This window comes from Melospiza melodia, chromosome 3, assembly GCF_035770615.1.
Source record: "Melospiza melodia melodia isolate bMelMel2 chromosome 3, bMelMel2.pri, whole genome shotgun sequence".
Lineage (NCBI taxonomy): Eukaryota > Metazoa > Chordata > Aves > Passeriformes > Passerellidae > Melospiza > Melospiza melodia.
Genome location: NC_086196.1, coordinates 4,161,923 through 4,187,445, shown reverse-complemented (window position 1 = coordinate 4,187,445; position 25,523 = coordinate 4,161,923). Strand labels below are relative to the sequence as shown.

At 40.1% G+C, this 25,523-nt stretch overlaps 1 protein-coding gene across 1 annotated transcript in view; it reads right to left on the bottom strand.

The window, feature by feature from the left end:
- Nucleotides 1-25,523, bottom strand: part of GCLC (glutamate-cysteine ligase catalytic subunit) — a 37,185-nt gene that overhangs the window by 8,089 nt on the left and 3,573 nt on the right. The window contains exons 2-12 of the mRNA XM_063150684.1: nucleotides 14,491-14,603; nucleotides 13,602-13,784; nucleotides 10,906-11,019; nucleotides 10,111-10,169; nucleotides 9,883-10,019; nucleotides 4,250-4,324; nucleotides 3,288-3,404; nucleotides 2,314-2,452; nucleotides 1,663-1,775; nucleotides 904-996; nucleotides 82-186 (exon numbers count right to left, since the gene is read on the bottom strand). Coding sequence (XP_063006754.1) covers nucleotides 82-186; nucleotides 904-996; nucleotides 1,663-1,775; nucleotides 2,314-2,452; nucleotides 3,288-3,404; nucleotides 4,250-4,324; nucleotides 9,883-10,019; nucleotides 10,111-10,169; nucleotides 10,906-11,019; nucleotides 13,602-13,784; nucleotides 14,491-14,603 — 1,248 coding nt within the window. The remainder of the gene's footprint in view (nucleotides 1-81; nucleotides 187-903; nucleotides 997-1,662; nucleotides 1,776-2,313; nucleotides 2,453-3,287; nucleotides 3,405-4,249; nucleotides 4,325-9,882; nucleotides 10,020-10,110; nucleotides 10,170-10,905; nucleotides 11,020-13,601; nucleotides 13,785-14,490; nucleotides 14,604-25,523) is intronic.

Below are 25,523 nucleotides of genomic sequence, written 5' to 3'. Positions count from 1 at the left end.
GCTAGGGGATAAAAAAAATGATGAAAAATCAGACTCGATGCCTTACATTTAGCTCTAACAGATCTGATCTTTCACACCTACCTTGGACAAAGGAATGAGAAAATCCAGTTTATATGACAGAATCACTCTGGTTAGCAATACCACAAACACAACATAAGCAGAGTTTTCAAAGTCTGTTAACTGGACCTAGACATGAAAGGAGCAGAGATTCAATTACTTTGGGGGGAACACACCCATGCAAGGCCAGTGAGGACAGTTTGACTCAGAAGCTCATGCTGGCACTCGTGCCCACACACGCTGCCCACGCCGAGGGCTGACCCACACACAACCACCAGCACTGACTTCCAGGGCACAAAGCACACACAGGCTGCAACAAACTCAACCCTGCAACTCCATGCAAAGCACACTTGTGTTTCAAAAGACTAATAACCTGCACCTTCAGGCTCTCTAATTACAGAAGTATAGTAGCATTTAAATTTCCACTCTAAAAGGATTAAATTCAGAGAGCTTAGAAACAGACTACTATAGAATAAAAGGACTTTGTGAAAAAAACAAAACTGTGACAGTGGAATTGTTCAGTACCAGGAAATGTACTAGAGAAATACAGTCTCTAGAAGCTAAATGGGGCTTTGTTTGCTGCTGCTTTAATACAAGCCTAATTCCTTTCCCCATCACCCCAAATCCATTAGCATGCGTTGATGTACTGCAGTGGATTCTCCTGTCAGTTACATTCCCACAGTCCATGTCTGATTAAATACTGCTGTCCACTTCACTTGCATCCAGCAAATCAAAGGGGAGAAAACACAGCACAAGTAATAGGAGTTTGATACTGGATGGCAGAATGCCTGGTACTTTTCCACTTAAAAGGAAATGTGCTCTTGTACATACTGATGTCTTCCTTACCTCCATAGGTCTGAATTCCACTCTCCATCCAATATCTGAATTTGGAGGTGGTGGCTTAAACCTCATTGTCTGCCAGTTTGTAGACTGAATATTCTGCAAAGCACATGAAATAATCTGTCACAATCAAGATGCACATCATTCTATATATAATATAATTGAAGAAAAATAAGCAGATAACTAGAGTCCTAGTGTTTTCTGTGGAACAGTGCAGCAGATTAGAGAAGTGGTTCCAAAGTAAGTGCTGTAATTTCCTAAAGCCCACAGTACAACTACTCAACCTAGGAGCAAACATGTTGTACTTTCTCGTGCTGTTTTGGTTGAGTATTATGCACAAGATACTAAGGCACTGGCATGCAGCTGACTTTACTTTTTCATGAGGGGCTGACACATCCTGAACTAAAAAGGCCTAATGTCACCACAGCTATTACCTCATAAAGCTGTAAAAGAGAGATTTCTAATAAATAAAATACAAACCAGGTTTCAGGAAGCCTTAAAAATTGACAGTTCCCCTTTACATTTATATACATAGCTCTAATTTAGGATTTTCATATTTTATTTAGTTTAAAGTATAAGCCATCACCTTCTAAATAAAAGATAAAATGAATAAATGAATGTGCTTATAACTGCAAAGTCATATGCTAAAAAACTACCTGAAGTGAAAAAATTCTTAGCTAATACAGCCATCCTCCAATTCACTATTATGAAGATAAGCAATTATATAGATATATATTTATTAAATTCCTCTAAATTAGACATAACCTCAAAATGGTCGGATTCATTTGCATCATCTAGATGTATTTTCTCCTCAAACAAAGTCAATGGGTCTCGAATGAACAAGTGTGCAATATGCTGTGCCAAAAGGTGGTCAATACCTACAAAATGAAAATTCAAACAAACAATTCATACACATCAAAACAGGCTCTAGAAATATTTTTTTAACAATTTTTTTAACAAGACTGAAAGCATCTAACACTGAAGTGCTACCTCAGCCCACCACATCCTGTTAAAGTGATGACTTCAGGAAGGAAGGAAATGATTAAAAAGAGCAAAAACCCCCGAACCAAACAGGCTCTTGTTTGGAAATGGCAGCTGAGTATTGGTGTGGCTGCCATTCTTCCTGTTTTCTGATGCATTCTGTGCCATGTTTCCTAAAGCAGTTTGGCCTTATCCATAAAAATAAACCATTAATTCCAGCTTGAGAAACTCAGTTTGATGCATTAGGGACAGTTTCTGTTACAAAAGAATCCTTTTTAAAAAACTCTCAAGACCACTCTGCACAGATACTTCCTGAGCAGGAAATCACTCTGAGGGCTGCACAATGTTTGTAACAAACAACAACAAAAACCACAAAATATCCCCACATACTGCAAACATAATTCTTAACCTGCTCATAATGAAGCAAACACTTACCTTCCTTTATTAGGTGCTCGTAGATATCTTTGTCTATTGTCAAATCAATGTCATTGTATTTCTCACCACATTCAGATAGATAACTGTCTATGGAATCATATCTGGATTTACTGATTCTATAATGGTTGTTCTTCAGTGGCTATATAATTTAAGAATACAATATTTTAACAGCTTGTTAACAATGTTACCTAAGTTTTGCTCACTAATGATACTTAAGTTGAGAATTAGTATCCTATTTAAAAAACCCTACAACCTCAATTAAAATTATTAAAAGCACGGGTCTTAAATAGGCTCAATATAAAGTGATTCTGGAATTATGACTATTTTGTTTGCAGACATATATATCTGAGCAAAAAATCAGTAATCACACATTTACTAGAATTCTCTAGATGTAGAAATGTTTTCCTGATGTAATATGCCATTACCCCAAGCACCTGGAAAGCATTAAACATATATCAACAGTTTCACTATGTGCACACTGTTAGAGATGTTCTTAAAATAGGTAGTTCAAGAAAATTAAATTAAATTAAATATATCAAGTAAAATTAAAAAATTATTAATTTTATGTAATTTTGTAAGTGCATTGAATGGAAATTCCTGCTTAGAGAAATTCTACAAGTTCTTATACCTGGCTCTCTTGATTTAGTTCTAGTTTATACTACTCAGCAGCACCCACTATTTAATCTAATGCAACTTTTGCCTTTTGGGCTCAAGCATAAATTAGCAAGTTTCCTCACTGGGGCCCTTTCCAGCTAGCTGTGGAAGACTGGGATTCCATACCTAATTAAAAGCATGTATTTGTTTAACACAACCTGACCAACCAAGGCGAGTGTTTACACCATCTCTCCTGTATTTACCACCAACACCATCACACTTCCTCACTAGGGATTGTGATGAGCGCAAGCAGACTGTGATAATGAAGATGTAACTGTCCTGCCCCCAAGCCCCAGGTGCCTAGGAGGAGCACGGCGTACCTCCAGCCCCCGCTCCTCGCGCGTTCGGTCGTCCACAGAGGCGGAGATCACGCCCCAGCGACAGTCGATGTCCGACACGTAGCCTCTGTAGAACGGGGACGCAGCACTCAGCGCCATCTAAAATGGAACAGCTGACATCAAAACAAAGGAACCAGAAGCAAAGTACAACCCCACTGGAAAGGGATCCAGAAGGAGCTGAAGTATATGTATTTCAGTTTGACATCCAGCCAAAGCCCGAATAACCAGAAATATCTCAACTGCTGCCTCCAAAAAACACCTGGGTCAAGGGTTAGCATTCCTTAAAGTGGCTTCTTACACTCTCCAAATGTTTCACCTCTACAGATCAGCATTTCAGGAATGCAAAATTGACACTGGCAGAAGCACTTTTGAGACAAATCAGCAAGTATTCTGCTTGCTCACTTTCGAAGTTCACCTGGCAATTATTTTATTTTGTTTATTTTTGTTTGGCCAGGCACCTTAGTAACACAGCTGGAACATACCTCACTCAGGGTAGGATCTTCTCATCATTCAGACCAGACAAACACTTTATAAGCAAATACATGCTTATAAAAGGGACAAATTTAAATTACTTAAGCTGAAATCCTCTGTAGCACCAGAGGGTTTTCAACACCAGTTGGAAAATTAAAAATGGTTTTAAGACCAAGCTTGCCTTGCTCTCATGAAATCTGCCCAAATCTATTTCTAAAACTATTTAACAAGAGTCTCACGCATGTGGGAGTGAGAGATGAGGGGAAGAAATAGACACAAGGGCCAAGAAGGAACAGATATTATCTCTTTTGTGGTGTCATTTGCACATTAAATAGTTAACACAACCCATGCGGCAACCTAGTCTTCTCCCCGAGTACCCAATTTGTGAGCTTGCAATTTGGGTATTATTTTTTAAATATATAGTGATTTCTGCTATTAAGGAAGAGTTCATCTGACAGATGTCCATTACTCACCACAATGGGACAAATTGTAGCTAGCTGATCATAGAGATACCTTGCTTCAGAAATGCTGCAAGCCTGAAATGTTACCTGTTGGAAGATGTACAGTTGCTGTCAAATTTCTATCATCATACAACAAGCACAGTCTTCCTAGATTTAAAATCAACTATGTAATAAAATTATTAATATACTAAAAATTTTAGGGTTTTTTGTTTGGTTTTGTGTGGGTTTTCCCCCTAAGTCTTGGACACATTTCTGCCCTACCTATCAGTAGCACTTATATTACAAGCTTCTTTCCATGTCATTTCCATATTCATTCAGACCATAATGCTTCTATGGTGAGGCTGAATATACAAACACTTGCCAGAATCAAAGAAAACTGAGTTAACATCTAGAATACACATGGGTGAGTAATGCACCTTCAGGAAGTAAGCCAGGAACCTACTTAGAACAACAGTCAGACTCTATTGTAGATTTAACATTTGTTTTATGTGATGCTAATCCTGTTTTAAAGAACATTTCAAGATGCCTTTGATCCTGAAAGACTGTGGAGAAAAGAAAGAGTATCTGTGTGTCTACTGTAACTTTAATTTAAAAAAAAGTCCAGCTTTTTCTGTATTAGAGGCTAGAACCCAGCAAAAAAATAGAAAAGAAATATTATTTGCAGAAGGCATTAATGCTCTGAAAGTCCTACCACAGGTAGGAATAGGTAACTCCTTTGTAATATTTTGGTGAAATTTACTCAGAGCACATCAAACAAAAGACACATTTCTAGTAGCAGACCTTACCCTCTAGACTTTGTAAACCAACACTTTATGAATTTAAAAAATGCACAGAGTGGTCAGTCTCAAAACTCCCTTTGTCTTAGCAGTTTACATATTCACAGATCAGAAGAAAACAGATGGGAATGTACACCTGTACTATCATAACATTATACAAGAGGCTTCAGCTCTAAACCAACAGCTCTGCTTGCTGTCCTGAAGAATTCCAGTTGTACAGGCTTTCCTCTTCCAAGTATAGTAATTAGAATGACACACAAAACACAAATTTTCTTCTCAGCTTGCCACTAAACCAAACTGCACCTCAAGTAAGACTAAAAAATAACCCAACCAACAAATCCCTCCAAAACCCCCGAGTTCACTGGATGGATTTTTTGGGGGGTGTTGATGATGGTGCTATAGGGAAAATATGGCATTTGTTTGTGTTTGTCTTTTAAAATCTTCATCCAATATTCATTAAAATATCCCAAATTAGAAAACAGCTGTGCTGTGGAGAAAATATTCCTTCTGCGTCTATCCTCCAAGTGGCTTGTTTTGTTTTTTCAGAAAAAAACCCCCAGGTGGTTAAAAGACAAGATTAAGTATTATGTTGCAGAAAAGCAGCTAAGTATGATTTCTCATCATTAATTTTGGACATTCAGCACTAGGGAGCCAGCCTTGGAGTGGGGGTGGGTGCACAGGACACCTACACTCGTTCCCCAGACAATGATATTTGCCTCCCTTTTCCTTTTATGTTTATTCCAAACCACATTAAATCTGAGATTCAACACGGTTTCTAGGCAAATGTCCCACTAGGGAGGAAAAGGGCATGGCTGTCTTCTCCAGAAGGGCTCATGCTCTGCCAGTGCAGGCCATCCCAGCCCAAGCTCATCAGGACATTATTTTTACCTCTGGAAATGCATCAAACCAAGTTGTAGCTTGGTGTGCAGTACAAAAAAAAATAGAACAAAAACCAAACCAACAAGACCACCCCCCAAACAGGAAAGGAAGTATATATACTACAAACTACCTTGCAAGAATAGGTGGGCAATACAGGTTTTCTTCTAGTCAGTTATCAGGAATTATCAGTTGATAGAGAAGCAGCTGCCAGCCTTTTCATTCTCCCTTTGATGATAGCAGGACTACCAAATTTGAATTTGGCCATTTATTACCAGAATGTAATAATAAAATGAAGCAGTATGCAATAGTAAAATAGTGCTCCTTTAATAATGTTTTAAAAATTCATACAATGACTGAATAAGGATTTCTTTTCTTAGTCTTAAATAAAAGAGATAGTATGAAACAAACCATGGCAAACTAACACCTTGTAAAACCACACAGTATTATGTACCCTTTACTATCTCATCAGACTCACCCTAATTTGCCCTAGTGGCAAGAAACAATATGTAGCACCTGTCAAGAACTTTTATTTGTACAGCTTTGGTAGTTTCTCAAAGGGAGTGATTTTTATGAGGTTTTCTGTCTTTCCTATGAAACAAGAAGAGCTTAGATGATTTCCTTTAATCCTATAGAGAGTTAACACCAGCCTCTTCCTAGCTCTGCTCCAAGACTGTGTTGGCAACAGGCACATTTTATCAAGAGTCAAATACACCATGATTACCTAAGGTGGTAGTGCCCAGCATCAGAGAAACATTTAAAGCAAATAGAAAAGGAAAAGGATTAAAGCACTCTTAATATTCAGCACCTGGATTTAAAGGGAAGATACTGTAAGACAGGAATATCTTGGGCATATTACTAAAAAACATAGAAAGTGGGCATGTTCAAATGAGAGAAAACAGAATCAAGAACATCTTCCAGTACACAGTCAGAGAATATGGATTTGGTAGACTTGTGGTACAAGCAGTAAGAAGACAACTCCTTAGCAGATAGCTAAAAATATTTAAGAATGAGAAACTTTATATAGCATGATGTTTGTAAATGAAATAAAATTATACAAAAGCAGAAAGCTACTTATTTTAAAAAATATTCTTACAACCTCTTGCCACTTCCTGCTTTTGCTGTTCTAAGGGTGCAGAAGAAGGAAAATACCCAAATGAGTAACTGAAAAACCTCTCCCATTTGTACAAGACAGCTCAGATTCCATCGTCACAGTGTCCTTTGGTCATGCCTAAAAGATGAGCAGAGTAGAGGATGACCTTTCACACTCAAAGTGCTGGAGTTTCAGGAGCAGTTGCTTGATCAAATGAGGCTTGACCAGTTCAAGAAACTCTCTCAGCAAGTCATCCAGTTATGTTTGAATATTAACAGAATAAAACCCCATAGAGCAAGTGAATAAACCTGGTGTATTGGACTGGCCCTGGCTGGATGCCAGATATCCACTAAAGCCATTTAATCACTCCCCTCTTTTGCTGGACAGGGAAGAGAAAGTGTAACAGAAGGCTTAAGGATCAAGGTAATGCCAGGGAGAGAACACAGAATCAATTAGATTGGCAAAGATCCCTGAGATCACCGAGTCCAGCCTATGACTGAACACCACCTGGCCAACTAGACCATGGCACTGAGGGCACATCCAGTATTTCCTTAAACACCTCCAGGTACAGTGACTCCACCACCTCCCTGGGCAGCCCATTCCAATATCTAATCAGCCCTTCTGTGAAGAATTTCTTCCTGATGTCCAATCTGAACCTCGTTAGGTGCAGCCTGAAGCCACTTCCTCTTGTTCTGGCGCTGGTTGCCTGAGAGAAGAGGCTGATCCCAACCTTGCTACAGCCTCCTTTCAGGCACTTGCAGACAGTGGTAAGGTCTCCCCTGAGCCTCCTCCTCTCCAGGCTTAACACCCCCAGCTCCCTCAGCTGCTCCTCACAGCCCTCGTGCTCCAGAGCCTGCCCCAGCTCCCCTGCCCTTGCCTGGACTCACTGCAGCCCCTCAGTGTCTCTCTCACAGTGAGGGGCCCAGGGCTGGACCCAGCACTGGAGGTGAGGCCCCAGCAGTGCTGAGTGCAGGGGGACAATCCCTGCCCTGCTCCTGCTGGCCACACTATTGCTGACACAGGCCAGGATGTCCCTGCCCTTCCTGGCCACCTGGGCACACACTGGCTCATGTTCAGCTGGATGTCAACCAGCACCCCCAGGTCCTCTTCCATCAGGCAGTTTTCCAGCCACTCTGTCCCCAGCTTGCAGCTCTGCATGGACTTGTGGTGGCCAAAGTGCAGGACCCAGCACTTCCTCTTACTGAACCACCTACAACTGGCCTTGTCCCATCGATCCAGCCTGTCCAGGTCCCTCTGCAGAGTCTTCCTACCCTCCAGCAGATCAACACTGACACAATTTGGTGAGGTGGAGCTCATTGACCAGTTACTGTCACAGGAAAAACAGCTTAACTTGGGGAAATTAACTGAATTCAGAACAAGTCAAATCAGAGTAGAGCAATCAGAAATATAAACTAAATCTTAAAATTCACTTCACTCCCATATTCTCTACTTCTTCCCCTCCCAGCAGCGCAGAGAACGAGGAATGAGGGCTGTGGTCAGTTTGCCACACCTTGTCTCTCCTGCTCCTTTCCCCTCACACTCTTGTGTGGGGTCCTTTCCCTGGGACAGTCCTCCAATGAACATGTTCACTGCTCCAACGTGAGTCTTTGTCCTGGCATCAGCTGGGATAATTACTTTTGTTCCTAGTGGCTGGGTACAGTATGGAAATAATGCTGATAACACTCTAATGTTTTATTTCTTGCTGAGTAGGGCTTATTCTAACTTAAGGAGCTCTCAGTTTCCCATGCTCTGCCAGTGAGCAGCTGCACAAGAAGCCAAGGAGCACAGCTGGGACCTGAACTGGCCAAAGGGATAGTCCATCCCATACCATATGGCATCATGCTCAATACATAAACTGGGGAGTTGGCTGAGAGGGGCCAATTGCTGCTTGGGGACAGGCTGAGCATTTGTCTGCAGGCTGTGAGCAACTGTTCTGCTGAGCATCACTTTCTTCTCAAGTTTTATTCCCTCTCCTCTTCTCTTCATTACCACTGTCATTATTTTTTATTTTATTTCAATTATTATGCTGGTTTTATCTTGACCCACAAGTCTTGCTCTGATTTGCCCCTCATCCCACCAGGGCCAAGGGGGTATATGTGGGTATGGAGGGAGCAATGGCATGGTACTTATTTGCTGTCTGGGGTTAAAGCACAGCAGCCTCTCTCATGGGCTACACTTAATTAACTGCTCCAGCATGGGCCCCTTCCACAGGGTCCAGTCTTTCAGGAACTGAGTGCTCCAGCACAGGTACTCCAAGGGGTGACAGGTCCTGTCTCCTTCGTGCATCCATCTGCTTTGGTGTGGGGTCCTCCAGGGGCTGCAGGTGGATCTCTGCTCCAACACCAACCTCCTGCCTTACCATGATCTTCTCTGCAAGCTCCAGGGGAATCTCAGCTCTGTCACCTTGAACACCTCCTCCCCCTGCTTCTTCACTGACCTTGGTGCCTGCAGAGCTGTTCCTCTTACATACTCTCATTCCTATCTTCACCTGCAGTGTCATTGCACAGTGTTGTCCCCTCTTCTTGCTGTACGTACCTCAGAGGTGCTACCACTGTCACTTGTGGGCACAGCCTTGGCCAATGGTGGGTCTGTCTTGGACCAGCTGGCATTGGCTCTGTTGGACATGGGAGAAGCTTCCTTCTCATGGGAGAAGCATCTTCTCAGAGCAGCCACCCCTGCAGCCCCTCTGCTAGCAAAATCTGGCAACAAAACCCCAATATATTTGGATTTTAAGACTAGAATACTAGATATACCACTTGCTCTTTTATCTCCCTTTTTGCCACACTGATGTACAATGCATCAGTTGAAGAAAGTGAAAGTAGACATAAGACAAATCTTAAAAAGGGAAGTGTTGAGAGAAGACAATGTGTAGTAACATCTTGAAAGCAGATGCACTTTACCTGGAGGCAGCAGTTTCCCATTCCAAAACCCATGGCATCCATATATATGTAGTCTGGCTTAGCTGCCTTTGCTGCTTCTCCATCATCATAAGGAAATGTTTCAATGAAAGGTGATGGTGTGTTCTTATCTTTAAATACTGTGTGGAAAACACAGGCACTCAGTAACTCAGAGCATGAGACTAAACAATCACTTTGAAAAAGAACAAAGATCAGACTGAATTTACTCACTTGGTACATTTATCACAACCTTCTCTCCTCTTCGGTGTCGAATGTTTCTGGTCAGTGTACTACAACAAAAGAAAAAGTTTTTTGAATGATATGAAATTTTCTCTTTATGCAAATATTTTTGCACCTACGTTCTAAACAATTTTTAGGGTTTCGGAATGTCAAATTTCTATTTGTTTTGAGCACTCTCCTTCAGGATGCTTCTTCTCCTAGTTTTAAGATAGACTGTAAAAGATACAACACTGAATTTTTCTTCAGTAAAGTCAGTCTTATTTTGATGGACTTCACAGTACTATTCTAACAAACAGTAAAAGGCTACAGACCTGAAGAATACAAGGCCAAGTTAAAAGGTACGGTCAGTTTTAAAACACAATGATTTTCATTGGCTGAAGTCTCACTTTACAGTGAGAAGTACATTTCAGAGTAACTAGGGCAAGCTACTGGGTTCAGAGATGTCAGTGTGACATACCTTAGGGAGAGCTGGATTAACCATGATTGAAGCATTTAGGCACAGGACTTCAAATTTGAAACACTTTTGCAGGAGCAAAATAAACACTTTTTGCCCTGTAACAGTGTGAACTATTATACAAAGTTCCTTTAACTTAACAATTAATTTTCTTAAGACACTTTGAAAAGAAAATTCATGTCATCACAACCACTTCTGTCCAAGTCCTTCTGATATCTGCAGCAACTAGCCACAGTGCGCTCTATTCCAGTAATGTAAAGAATTTGCAGATGTCTGTGATATTTAGGTAGAGACAAAATATTTGATTTTTTAAATTTTCCAAATATTCTTACCTAAATCTAGGATGTTTATTGATGGCTTCATCTGGAAAAAAGAGCGATTTTGAAGCTCCTCCTTCTACTGGTGTTGGTATACAATCTGGCAGTGTAAACCCAGGACAGCCTAACCTATGTAACACAACAATGAGATCCAAGCTGTAATGAAAACAGACTGTGATTTTAGAACGGTCAGATGATCAGAGATTAGGATTCTAGTGGAGAGCCAGCCAACAACCACCTTCCACAGTAGTTAACACAGCCTTTTTTTTTAAAAGAAACCCCACTAGTCTATCATTAGACAGCAAACAAGGACATGTCCAGTGGCTGAAGCAGGAAACTTCAGTACTATGTGGGGTACACATATATTTTAGTGTGTTAGTTCTTGTTATTAATATTGACATGCAGCTGCATTCTGTGCTTCAAAGTTTATCTTGAGGATACAGGCTGACTGCCAAAGAAAGTTATCCAGCCCTACTCTTAACCATCTACCCCTTTTAAAAGATATGCTTAACCAACTCTGTAAGAATTAGAGGTAGCTTCAAGTAGTACACATGTCCTAAGTCTTATAACACTTCTAGAATGCTGAAAACCCCTAGGAGATGAAAGTCATAAGCAAAGAAAAATTGCAGCTATTAAGGGTAAAATGCTGATAGATATGCAAGCTAATCAGAATACACCCCTCCCCTTTGGGAAACTCCATTTTAAGTTTCAGAGTCGCCTGAAACAAGAATAAACTCTCAGTACAGCTGGGACAAAGGAACATTTGACAAGGCTGAGGTAAAGTAGCAGATTAGTTTTTCCATGTTGAACAGTAAAAAGGGCAAAGATCATGTTGAAAGGCTCTAGTATTTGGATAGTTAAAAAAAGTTAGCTGATAAAATTACAAACTACTCAAAATATCAGGAAACACACTTCTGAGAATATTATTTATGTTCAATATTGTTTCTTCTTCCTGGTTTCAGTAAGTTGTCCTACAACTTGTAAAGCCAGCTTCATCACCTACCTAAGTGCTACACTGTAAACTGCATCCCTCCAGTCCCCAAGAAAGAAAACAACTTTCTGGCCCAGCAGAAGCGGCTCACAAATTTAGGAACTAGGGACACTTATTTAGTATCTAAGTGATAATTTTTTAATATTTAAGCATTTTCAAATAGTTCACTTTTAACTGAATTATTTTGATTTGAATAAGCTTACTTCTTTACCTTTCTTCTGTCAGCACTCTAATAAGTTTTTTTTGTCTTTTCAATTGCACAGATTTTAATATACATGTGTACATGCCCAGATGCACACAGGCATACATACATGCTATTGTAGAGACAATGTGGCAAAAATCTTCAACCCTGTGAAACCTCAGAAATGCATGTTAGCAAGACTCCAGTCAAACCAACAAGGACTTGAATGGGAAGACAGCAAAAGGCAGAAATAATAAACTAAATTAGGCTAGCCTAGGGAGAGCAATCTCTGAGGGATGAAAGTATGTTTGGAATGACCCGTAAGTCATAAACAAACTACATTTCATTACTTATTGGCTTTCACTGAAGTCCAAAGTACTGGTCCTACAGTGATGTAGAAAGTATTTATCTATATCTACAAAGGGATAAACAACTCCTCTCCCTGTATTCCCTGCATGACTGGGTCCAAAACATTTCTATGAAAAACTTATTAAATGACATAATGTACCTGTAAGGTTGCAGGGGAACGTGCAACTACTGATAACTACTTAAATACTGGACTTTAAATAAACTCTTATTACATCTAGTGTAACTCTAATAAAGGGAAAGTAAATTTTGTCAAAGAGTATTCTTAAAACAGCATTTGTGGGGCATTATGCAGATATTTTGGCACCACTGCTGCAAAGGCATATTTTGTATTGTTCCTCCTCTCAGCAAGAATTTTGGGCTATTGCATTCTCTATTACACATGAAACTAGTCAGTAAGGCCAGCTGCTTCTCTCCTACTGCAGAGCAACTTTTATACCATTATAAGCATGACTATCTTCATTCACTTCACTGAGCAGGCTAGTTAGAACGAATGTAATAAATCTCTGCCTCGAATTGTATTTCAAAGGAATGTCACAAAATACAGTTTCTCCTAGATAATGAAGTTCATTCTAAATTTAATTTCTTCAAGAACTCCTTTACAACAATAAAAAGGATGAAATCTATCCTCTGTAAGGGTATTATTAACCCAGGAGAGATGCTCTCCTTTCTAGATTCAGTAAGCAGAGTATTGTGTAATAGAAGTACTAAGTCCAGGTGCCCTAAACTACCAGAAGCTTCCATGTACTTTAGTGAAAAAGTAGTATTAAAAAAAGATCATGTTGGTCATGTTTTGCAAAACTGCTACTCATAAAGAACACAGTTTGTAAAATAGGTAAAGGGAAACCTTTTCTATATAATTTTCTGTATCAACTCAAGGTGGTAGACTACTCTTTACTTACGAGTTAACACTTTATGTTACAAATATTCAGCATTCTCTCCTAATACAAAATCACCACAGGTTAGAAGCAACCTAAAAATTTAAAAGATGCTTATTTCCTTGTCTCATTGCAATAAAAATTTTAGCAAACATGACTGGAACATAAAAGCCAAAGTACTTTAATCAAATAATATTTTCCCCTATTTATTGAACAGTTTAGCTGTATGCAGTAAGGAGAAAAAGTGTATAAGGAGAACAGGAACCATGGCATTACACTTCAACAACCATGTCACCTTGGAAATGATGTCACCGTGCAAACAGCCTCATTTTCTTTGAGTACAGAAGCAGCCTCCTGCCGTCTTTTCCTCATGTTGTCTTGCACAGTGTTGAATTCAGACATGGTGCCCCCATATGGCTGTCCAGGTGTTCCTTCAATCATGTAACTTCCATATTCTGGTCTCCAGAGTGTTGGGTGACTGTAATGAAAGAAGAACCACTGATGAATTATTTGTGAGAATTTGAGAAATTAATACCACTTGCAAGAAAAGTCTAATATTTGTCAGAGGAACACAATGTACCTTCCAATGCACCTCGCCATCAGGAAGTGGTGAAAAGAAAGCAAAGTGCACTTTGGCAGCAACAGTGCTGCTGTGTAGTACAATAAGCAGGATTTGCCCAGACCAAACTGCAGTCACCCTTAGCATCTGTCTCAAGCTTTGTTTCTTGGGGTTTTAACCAGACCCAGAAAATACAGATCACTGCTGCTTTCCACAGGAGAGGACAGGGGAAAATTTCCCTGCCATTCTTACATCTACACTTCTAGCCAAGAGATACAGGAGCAAGTACACATGCACTTTATGGGACATGGATTACTGCATGCACACAGACAAAAAATCAGAGCAAGACAAAACAAGCACCCAAACTGCAACTTCTGTGGGCTCACCATTACATCTTCCTTTATTTCAAAGCATAGAAATTTCAAAGCAGAAAGTGCATGGACTGCCTGCAAGTGTGCTCAAAAACTTTCACTTCCTGACCCCTAGATTTATCTGAAAATATCAGTATCTATGGTTTACAGTTTTACCAACAGCAGACTTGAATGTGAAGCCAGGTTAACAAAATTTTGCACAGCATCGTAACAAGAGGATTAAAAAAACCAAGAAACTGGAAACAGCTACTCACTTGGGGTTTACCTTCTCCCCCTTGTCTTGCAGTGTTTGAAGAACTTCTTCACCACAGAGCAACAAACGCACTTTCTTATTTTCATGGTCAAATTTTACCAACATATATTCCACCTTGTAAATAATAAAACAAAATAAACAATTATAAGTAAGGTTTTTTCAGGCACAAACAAATTGGCATGCAATTGTAAGCATCAAGTGAAATAAAAAGATATGTCACACTGAACTTTACAAAGGTTCAAAAACATTACTAACTACAAATGCAGTAAGCAGTACTGGCAAAGTTGGCTGCAGGCTTATTTCGTCTTGAATAAAGACTTGAAATTCCTTGAAATTTATTTCTCTCCATTTCTAACTAGAGACACTTCACTAAAAACATTCTAAATTTGTACTGGCCTCCACATTATTTCTAGACAGAATTAAATTCTAGAATTATTCAGAATTATTTCAGAATATTCATAATTATTTCTAGAAGTAATTAAAACTCCACGCAAGCTATATGCAACCCACAAACATTTCACTGTCATCCCATCAGTTACAGTCTCTGCTGCTGACAAAAAAAAACCCCAAACAAGCAAAAAACCCCAAAGTTATTCTACAAGACATCCATTTACACCCGTCACTTTTTGGAGCTATTAAAGACTAGCACAGAAAGCCCACAGCTGCTGGTGACAGCATCAGTCCTGTCATTGTGACACTCCAGCTCTTGGCACAGCACAGTGGTTTTCACCCCTGCTTGATTCAGCTTTGCTGCCACATTTTCTCCTCCTCCTGCCCAGCAGGGCACGTTGCCCCCAGAGCTCTCCCTGTCCCTGCTCCAAGCTGCAGCCCACAGGAGATGCAATGAGCCACCTGTGACAGCACTGCTGCATCCCAGCACTAGAGACTATGTTCCTCTAACAGACATTATCTGAAAGCAGCCAAACCTGGAACACCCCCATCTCAAACTTCCTCATCTCCTTGCTGTCAAAGCTCCCATAAAGACTTTTAGAATGCTACCCAGCTCAGCTGCTTGGACCTTGCAGCCTTTCAATACCCATGGATACACTCTATTTGCTAGCACCTCTAGGTCAGAGGATCCTTGGCAATGTTTTGGAAGTGTAAAAGACAAACCAGCCCCCAGCTGTGATGCGTTGCATACCATGTAAAAACAGAAGTTAACATATGGAAATGCAGTACCAGAGTGCTGGTAATGCTTTCTGGACTTTCAAACCCCAGCTGGACCAGTGGTGACAGGCAGTGCCTTTTGTTGGAGGCTCTCAAACCACTGCCTCCAAGACCTACAAAAATCATCTAATTCTAACATCAACTTAGAGTTAAAAATTCAGATTGCAATTTCACAGCTAGAACTATCAGAAGTGCACTGTGCTCCTCAGTTTCATTTTCCAACGCTGTCTAAAGCCACATCCCTCTGTATTTAACAAAGGTGACTGCTCCAGTGCCAGGAGCTCAGACTCACGTAGGATGCTCATGTTAAAGTTGCAGCATACCAACTCATGGCAATTTCTATTTTGTACAGAAGTCTGATGAAATAGGCGAGCAGCTTGCCAAAAGACAGGAAACTTGTGCCATGTTTTACAGCACACTGTAAGGAGATTTGTGGTCTTCCTGTTCTTTGGCTGCCTCAGTGTCCGTGGAAGAGTTATTGCTTACTACTGTGACAAAAATATAATCCTTGTTTGGGATTTGTGATTAAATCACAAGCAGTATTATCCAAGAGTGTTTGTAATTCTACAGAATCTGATCAGAGGCAAAATCTGGAGGGACTCACCCATCAATTATACACATTTGCTATATGTTTCCTAAGATCAAACTTTAATCTCCTAGAGAAAAAAAAATAATGATTTCTGGTTTCTGTGCAGATTGCACTTTCTTGCATGGTATATTTTATCAATTGTGTGTATTATGCCACAATAATCTACTTGAGATAACTACAGTTTATAGTCAACCAGAACAGAGTTGAGCACTGATTTAATTATTGCCCAACATCAGTCTCTCCAGTGTCACTTGACCTTGAATATTGGAAAGAAATATGGACTTCCAGTTTCCTACCACATTCAGCATCATCTCCTGCTTTGTAAAACTATAATTCTCACTAAGAGCTGGCCTGATCTAGAGGGGAATGCAAGTCCACAGGTCTGAGTCATTCAGACGGACACCGAATGAGCACCAAGCTCACCACATCCCTGGCCTCCCCCACATTGCTGGTGGGAGTGGGCAGCAGAAAGGAGAGCACAGGAACTGCAGCTGCTGTTGAGACACCCAAAGTTGAACATTTGTCCACCTTTACATGAGTATGCTACAGTTATTAGCCTCCTGTTCTAGAAATCCCTCTCCAAATGTAGCTGTAATGAGCTGATGGGGAGAACACTGCATTTTTCAATAAACCAAATTGCAAGTTTAAAAAAAAAACAAACCCAGAAGTGTAAAGAAACACTAAGTCAAGAAGGCAAACCCCCCAAAAATCAAAGTGTTTCATATTTCAAGTACAGGAGTGCGTATACTGCATTTATGCATCTAGCTTTAGAAACGACTATTACCTTTGCCTCCAGAAACGCTGACTAAATCTTCAAAGCTGTCTTAACACACAGATGATCTGTCCTTAATTTTAATAAGAGAAGAAAAAACTTCAGATGGCTGCCAACAGTTCCAAGTAACCCACAGAGTATCTTGACAACAGAGGGACTGACTGAATGGGCATCCTTAAAGAATATAATTTAGGCTCATCAAAAGATTTAGCCTACAGCTACAAAGAAAGAAACAAATTCAGAGTTCACACATTCTTACATTCAACTTCAGGTCACCATTCACAGACTCTCACATGTTTTTTATCCACAACAAAGTTCAGAGAAATGCAGCCAAGCTGAGAGAATCAGCATGCCTGGCAGAGATTTCAGTCCAAAGGCCAAATGTGAGGGGCTTCACCCAACATCCATAATTCATCATTTTGCTGAGCTCTTTAGAGTTCACTTTTCTCTATAATTTTAACTAGGCTCCTTAGCAAGAATCAAAATACACATCAGATCAAACTACTGATGCAGATGGCTGACCAGCAGCCTTGCTTAGAGCCAGTGAGGACAATGCACCCTGTCAGGGCCACTCTGGACCCAAGTTTCCAGTCAGTGCTCTCATCGTGCAGCAAACCCTACACACCTCTGGCTTCTGGCTGGCACATGCTGCAGGGCAGCTGAGGACAAGATGTGGCATCCCAGCTCCTCCCTGCAGGCAGACAGACAATGCTCTGCACAACCTCAGTGGATGAATTTCTCTGACCACCCCTGCTCTGCCAGGCTCACAGAAGTTCTGTGGTACCTTACCAGGCAAAGGAACAACAGTATGGCCAGCAAGATTGCAAAGCAAAAGCTGAAAAGTCCAGCCCTCACCCTGTTCCGACACAGAGCAAGCTTAAACCAAATTATTGTTCACAGTTAAATGCATTAAAAAAGCAAGTATGATCCCAGTTAAAGCAAATACTTGAGAGTATCAGAACTACTTATGAGCCAACACAAGGAAAAACTGTTCTTTAGAGATTTCCTCCCTCCTAACTACTTGCAATGTAACTGCATCTACAGAGTACTTCCATGCCAGCTCTGCTCCCCTCCATTGCTGGATCTTCTCAAGAAACACTATGCTCCATTAGCTTGCTAGCACCCAGAATACTGCTACTTCACTCACTATGACCTTTTCTCACAATTGGCTACCAAGAAAATTTCAGGCTTTTGAAAATTCTTTGATATCCCCTCTGTAAATACAAGTGAGACCTTGAGGCCTTTCAACTGCGGAGAACCACAACCACTCTCCATTCATTAAGTCAAACAATCGTGCTGGACTTGTCTGGAGGCAAAATGAAAGATGACAGCTCTCTGGAAATGGGTAAGCATGTCTGAAATTGTTTGAATGCCTGAGTTGTTTGACCATAATTACACATATTATTTCTGCATAAGCAATGTTTCTTGAAAGTGAAGGTGTACAAAAACCAACACATTAGGGGGTAATTCTAAGGCACAAGGAGGATCGACGTCGTCACCTATGCCAGCGTTGTCCTAAATGTGGGTTTGCTGCTCTGTGTGCACAGCCAATGTTCTCACCAAGATGAGGTACGACTATTTAATCACAGGATCTTCAACATCAGAAGAGACCTTAAGGATCAGCAAGTCCAACTGTCAACCCAACACTGCCACTGTAGGCCCTAAATCACTAAACCATGCCACCAAGCAAGACCTAGATGTCTCTTTAATATCTCCAGGGATGGTGACTTTATCCCCTCCCTGCATAACCTATCCCAATGCCTGGTCACCCTAATGGTGAAATTTTTTTTCTGATCTCTAATCTGAAACACCTATGTTTCAACTTAAGGCTGAATATTTCTTTGTTCTAACTTGTGCAAAGCAAGGAGCTAGGTGATAATCAACAAAAGCTTGCTAGCTCTCCTATCATCAAAGCTTTATATCATTTATACATTTTAGCAAAGAAATCACAGTTCACTGACAACAAGTTACACACTTATTAATTCTACTTCTGTTGGTAAAATCATTCTCTTGCTTCTCATGCTAATTAGTCTGCATGCTCAGTACTTCTCTTGAGTTGGTAGGTTTCTTAAGTCAGCGGACCAGAGGTGAGAATCTCTTCCTGTTGGAATTACCTTCCACCCAGTTTGAACTGATCTCCACACAGTTGGTGAGTTGGCTTTGTTAGTTTATTACTTATCTTGGGAGTTTTGCCAAATGTCCTTGTGGCCTGTAAATTCTGTGTCCTTTGTGCCCACTATCAGTAGCACAACCTTCTCCCCAAGCTTTGCTAACCTCTCTCCCTAGACCTAAGACCACTGAAGCGTGTCAAGCCCTAAATTTTAATGCAGCAATTCTACCGACAAGTAATCTATCTCTGTAAGGCAGGGACAGCAACATATCATTGTCCAAACACTTGTCTTGGCAGTGGTCTGCTTCCCAATATAAAAACCCACCCCTGCCCACTCAATTTAACACCATCAGGCTAACTACACAGGGAACTAAACCTGTCTAATAGATGGGAGCAAAGTCTCTGCTGTAGTGTTAAATGTTAAAATCAAAAGCTTTTAACTTTCAAACTATGTGCCATGAGGAACTTCTGCCTATGAAAACACTAGTAAGCATGGAGTCTGGACCTTAGTAAGCTCAGAAGCAAGGTGCCAAGATTATATAATAGAAGAAAATAGTTTAGAAGAATGATTTGAAGAGAACCTTTTTTTAAAAAAGTAAAGCAATGAAAAAAGCATTGCTTCTTGCTTTCTGTGTGTAAAAAACTACATGCATTAGCCTTGTACCACATTCACAGAATCACAGAATCACAGAATTTTCAAGACTGGAAGAGACCTATAAGATCATCTAGTCCAGCCGATGTTCTAACTGTTCAACTAGATCTTGGCAGCAAGTGCCACATCCAGTCTTTTTTTGAATTCTTCAAGGGATGATGCCTCCACCACCTCACTGGGTAAATGACTCCAGTTTCTGACCACTCTTTCTGTGAAGTATTTCCTTCTTACTTCTAACTTACATCTAGCTTGACGCAACTTGAGACTGTGTCCTCTTGTTCTATTATTCCTGACCATCCATCTCAGATGTGGATTTCACATCCCTGAAGTGACCAAGGCCAGTTTGGGTGGAGCTTTGAGCAACCTGGTGTCATGGAAGATGTCCTTGCCCAGGGCATAGAGTCTGATAAAATTATTCCCAACCAATGATCACCGTTGTAAGGTCCCTTACAAGGCAAACCACTCTGTGATTCTACACAAACCTGATCATAGGTGACTCACGGACCACTCTGTTTCTCAAGGACAATCTAAGTGACAGCTTCTTCCTCCCTCCACTGGGCAGCTACCGCCACACATAACTGGAACAATTGTTAGCAGTCCTCTCATGTGAACCTTCTTTCAGACCTGGAGCTTTAAGGGAAATTGAAAATTCTTCCTCAACATCCAATGAGGTCTCATGGGTATTGTTTACTGTTAACAAAAGCCACTACCAACATTTAAGTATTTTTGTGCAGTTTGCCTCATATATGCCTATGCCTATTTCCTTATATATGCAGTAGAAAATACCCTTTTCACTAGTTATTAAACTCACTTATGGAAAAAAAAAAGTAGTTCTTCCATATCTTTATTCATCAGTTAATGCATCATTAAAATACCATTATCATGAAATGACAGTCTAAAGAAGAACAAAGTTTTAATGATCTGACTGTTCATTAAACAACCTCTGGCACAAGTTTTCAGTGTTAGATGGAAAAAGCAGATTATTTTCCGTAGGTACAAATACTTCTGATGGATGTAGAACATAATATCCAAGGTGGGTTTTTTTTGATGCACTCATCTTCTCACCACTGATGTGATAAAGCATGGAGCCACAGAAATAAACAGCTGGTAATGTACCCTTAATGAAAGCTTTTCTATGTTACAATAAGTCTAATGCCCTCAGGAGCAAATTTCAGAGGAAAACAAGTCTGGAAGTGCCACAGAGGCTCATAACCCTGCTCCTAGCCATCAAGCCCCCACACTGAACAGTGGCACGAGGCAAGCATTTCCACACTCATGAGATTACCATGGATGTTCTCTGCCACAGAAATAATTTCAAAAATCTGCAACAAGAGAACCAAGATTAAAATGTAATTCCCAAAATGCTTAATTTTCATCAAGCAGATTGGAAGTGGCAAGTCATTTTAAAAAGCACCAGCTTTTTTTTTTTTTTTTTGCCAGCTCTAAACAAAACCAATTCACAGAAAGCATGTCCCAGAAACAAAACACAACTCATGTTTTACATTACATTGACAATAATGAAAAAGCTAAGAACTGCTATCCCACATTATGCATTGTCATAGACAAAACAAAGAGGATGCAGAGGCTCTCAATCTCAGTCAACACACCCAGCCACAGTTAAGCACTCTTGCCTCTTCCCTTCCATGTGACAGCATCAGGGCTGCAGATTGTTTTGTGCATGACACAACGTGACTAGAGGACCTTCTGCACACACCACAAACCAGGAAGCTGGCTTATTGAGAATTAAAACTGAGAAGTTATAACCTTTTGCATGATTTTAAAGAAATAAGATGTGCATTTCAGAAAGAAGTGTCATCTTTGACTTCTGTGCTATGTAACACCTCAGGCTAATATTATTAAAAAGACTAGGATCATGTTAACTTTAGATTTCTGCAGCAAAGACAACATTATTTATTCACCAGTGAAACAAAATGCTGCAAGTTTATAATTCACCTTTGGCATACAAAAGAAAAATAAAAAACCTGAACAACCGAACACGCAATATCAACAATAAAATCTTTTTTGTACTAATCCTTCTGACTCACCCTTTCTCATACTGTTAACTAAAATAACGCATCTGCACAGCAAGAAGAGGTCCTGAGGGAAAATAGGAATTAAAATAAAAAAGGTCCCATGATAAAACCACAGCAATCCACTTGATATCCACAGAAGGAAACACACTGTGAACAAAATATTTTTTTATCAGAAATATACAAACAGTAGGTAATTTAAACTTCTCTTATTAAAATCTGAGATTGGGAAGGAGGAAATCAATGTTTACTATGGGGGCAGGTCAATATTTATGACCAACTGCAGATTGCTTTGGCAAAAGCACTACCAAAAAAAAAAAATACTCCTAAAAAAAAGCCCTAAAAATCCCCAACCAACCAACCAAGACCCCAAACCTTCCAAACTGGTTTCCATTGATTACAAATTTTACAAATTTAAATTTTCAAAGAGCATGTCAGTATAAACTGCAGTGAGTCTTGCTCTGTCACATACACAGTGCATCTGGGAGTACAGCTCTCAGGTAGGTCACGGGAGCTGTACTACAACCTTACATCATACACACACATCACCCAACCACTGGAAAAGCTCAGCAGGAGATGAAGCAAAATTATCAGCCATCATGGGGTTAGCACACTGGGCATGTTTTGAGAGCTAGAGGGTTTAGTTTAGGTTTTCCCTGATGCCAGGATTAAAACCAAGCAGAAAAAGTATTTTCATGGCAGTCAGTTGAAGTATCCGGGGAAGGAATAAACATGAAGACTCTTCAAGGGCACCTATCTTGCTCAAGTCAACATTTAAAGAGTTACATTTCTGTGCGTTGGTGTCAACTGCATGCACACACACTCATAGCTGTCAAGCAGCACAAGCTGATGCACTAACATCAATACCTTCAGACCCAGCCTCAGAAAACTCAACTATTTGAAACAGCAGGTATCCATACAAGAGATGTATGAAGGAAGCACTAAGTCTGTCTGTAAATAAATAATTCCAGTGTCCCTTTATTTAGCCAAATAAAGCTCTGAGAGAAAGGGTAAATAAGCAGACATGTGACAAATAACGAAAACACTCATGAGTGCTGCTTCCCCCAAGCTGCCAGTGGGTGAGCACATCGATTAAGACAGCTCCACTGAGATGCATCTGCACGTGTCACATTTGGCAGAGGCCATCAGGAGGAAATTCTACATTAAAAATCAAAAATGTATTCTGTTTGGGGAATTTCACTGGGGCAGGGGGAGACTAAAAGCATTTGTCTTAAAATGACAAGAATGCAAAAAAAGACTTCAGGCTGTCATTACCTTTAATATAGGCACAAGATTACCAAGAAAAGCTTTTAAAAATGCAATTTCTGCACACTGGTATACTGTAGCAGTTTGTACAAAGTGAGAATGTGAGATCATCACAGTACTGATGATGAACCTGTATAATGACTTGGATGAATATTTTTAAAAGACCATATATTACTGACATTCTGGAAAATGCAACAACTATTTTTTTATCCACATTTTTTGTGATTCCATTTTATTTATAACATATAAAACAAAAAGTTAGTTAGAAAGTTTCAGATAAACATTAAAGAAACCTCACAACTCGCTATACAATTATCTGAGTGGTTTGGATAGATGGACAAACATCTTGCACCATGTAAAGTTTAAAGAAAGCGTAATGAACTGTCTATTCTTGTTGTTCATGTAAGTCAAGGTCTATCTCAGCTTCAAATCTATCATGTGGCACCTTGTTCCACAAGGCATCTAGGCTTTGTAAAATAAGTAATTATGTTAAAAGAATATCTGCTCTTCTGGCCCATTAGGGTAGCCAAGTTTCTTGTAAAATGAGAAAAGAACACTACCTTTCTGTACACCATGACGCTCTCTCATCATATTCATCAGTTCTGGTCCTTTCTTATCTCTTTTTGAACATTTTTAGGCATGTATATCTGTCTCCCACCAAGCCTCACTGGTTGTCTTTTTAGCAAAGAGATGATGAAAACTTCCTCTGTGTACATTAGGGATAGTACCTGTATTTATTTTATGCAGCTGGTGAGCTACATTCACCATTGCTAAAAAATGCCCTAGATTTTGTTCCTGGTTTTAAAAGGGTAACAGACAAACTGGAGCCTCAAACCACACACATCTGAACCCAAATTCATTTCCTTAATATGCAGCAATAATTTTACCAGTCTGAAGTTCTGCAGACTGTAATGTAACATCTCCAACCATACCATTTACAGGCTGCTACTGCCCTGGAAACACCCAAAACCATAACAGGCTAGAAACTGTAACAAGACACTAATGCCATAGCTAGTTCCCTGGAAAGAATCACTCAAGAGGAAATACAGCTCTTTTCACAGCCTAGCCTTTCATTAAGAAAAAGGAGAAAGCTTTCAAGAGAGTCATGCATCTTCTAATCAGAAGCAACACCTTTGGGACATTCTGGTAAGAAACCTCTGGCCTCTCCTAGCTCCTGAGAAGGGCTGCTTTGCTTCTTGCATGGGGAAGTGCTGATTAGCACATGTTCATTTTAGTTCTCATTTAACATATTTACAAGGTATAATTCAAACACTAAGGATAAGGATAAAAACTAAGATAAGGAGAGGAATTAATTGAGTGTACAGAAGAAAGATCAAAAGAAGCTTAAAGAGGACTGAGAAAGAGGTAAAAGGAAGGAAAGAAAACAAAGAACCAAAACCAAAGTAGAATTAATTCAGAAAGACTTCAACTTGCAAGCAGTGGAGTGGTACATTTGTCATGCTGCCTCATACACAGCATTATCAAATCTTTATTTAAAGGCCTCAAATTTTCACTTCAAGTTGCTGTTAAGAAAACAACTTTTAAAAAGCTGAAGATGCTTACTGTGTGCTAGGTCCCTACACCAGTGGGAACAAGACTCATACACAACAAAAGTGTCATTATGTCCAATTTCACTCAACAAGTGAAGTTTGCAAGTCAGATTCCTACTTCATTCACATGTACTTTAAAATAAAACTGTCACGTTTTGCCCATGCTTGCTTTCTAAATCTCTTCCTTCTGAGATCTCCTTCTGGCACACCTTTCTCAGAATTTTCTTATGCTTAAACAGCTCCTCGTCAGTCTCTACAGACTGTGGCAGACAAGTACCACATGCACACGTGAGTACACGTGGATATGTAGTTTGGTGTGGCATGCTGTGACTCTACACTTGTGTGCACACTCAGCACCAAGCAGCAGCAGCGAGCCCTGCCAAGGGCCAGCCATTCCACCCGCCTGATCCGAGTGTCCGCATTAAGCTCCAAAGGGAAATTTAAGCAACCTCCGTCAGTGAGAGGAATGCAATCAGCAGACAAGAGGTGCTGAACAGCACAAGAGACTAATAATAATACACTGGCACAGAAGGGAGCTTTTTGGGATAAAAGCTGGGGAGCAGCAGAATAGGCTAGCATCTGCCAAGCTGCACAAACTCATTGTTTCAGGTAGTGTCTGCTAACTGTACTGGAGCTCTGAAACAGTACTGAAAAGGTTTTTGATTCTGCTGCACAAAAATAAAAAAAAATAAACAATGATCACAACTCTGCAACCCGGAGGTCAAGCACACATTATTGGATGGAAGAGGAAGATGAGAACACAAGGAGATTGTTGTTAGCATGACAGGGTCTCACCAGCAGATGTAATTGTTGCCTAGACTTTGTGAGCATTAAGGCGATGATAGTAAGGCAGAGTTTGATGAGGGATAATGAGACAGTTCACTGTTTTGTATTTTCA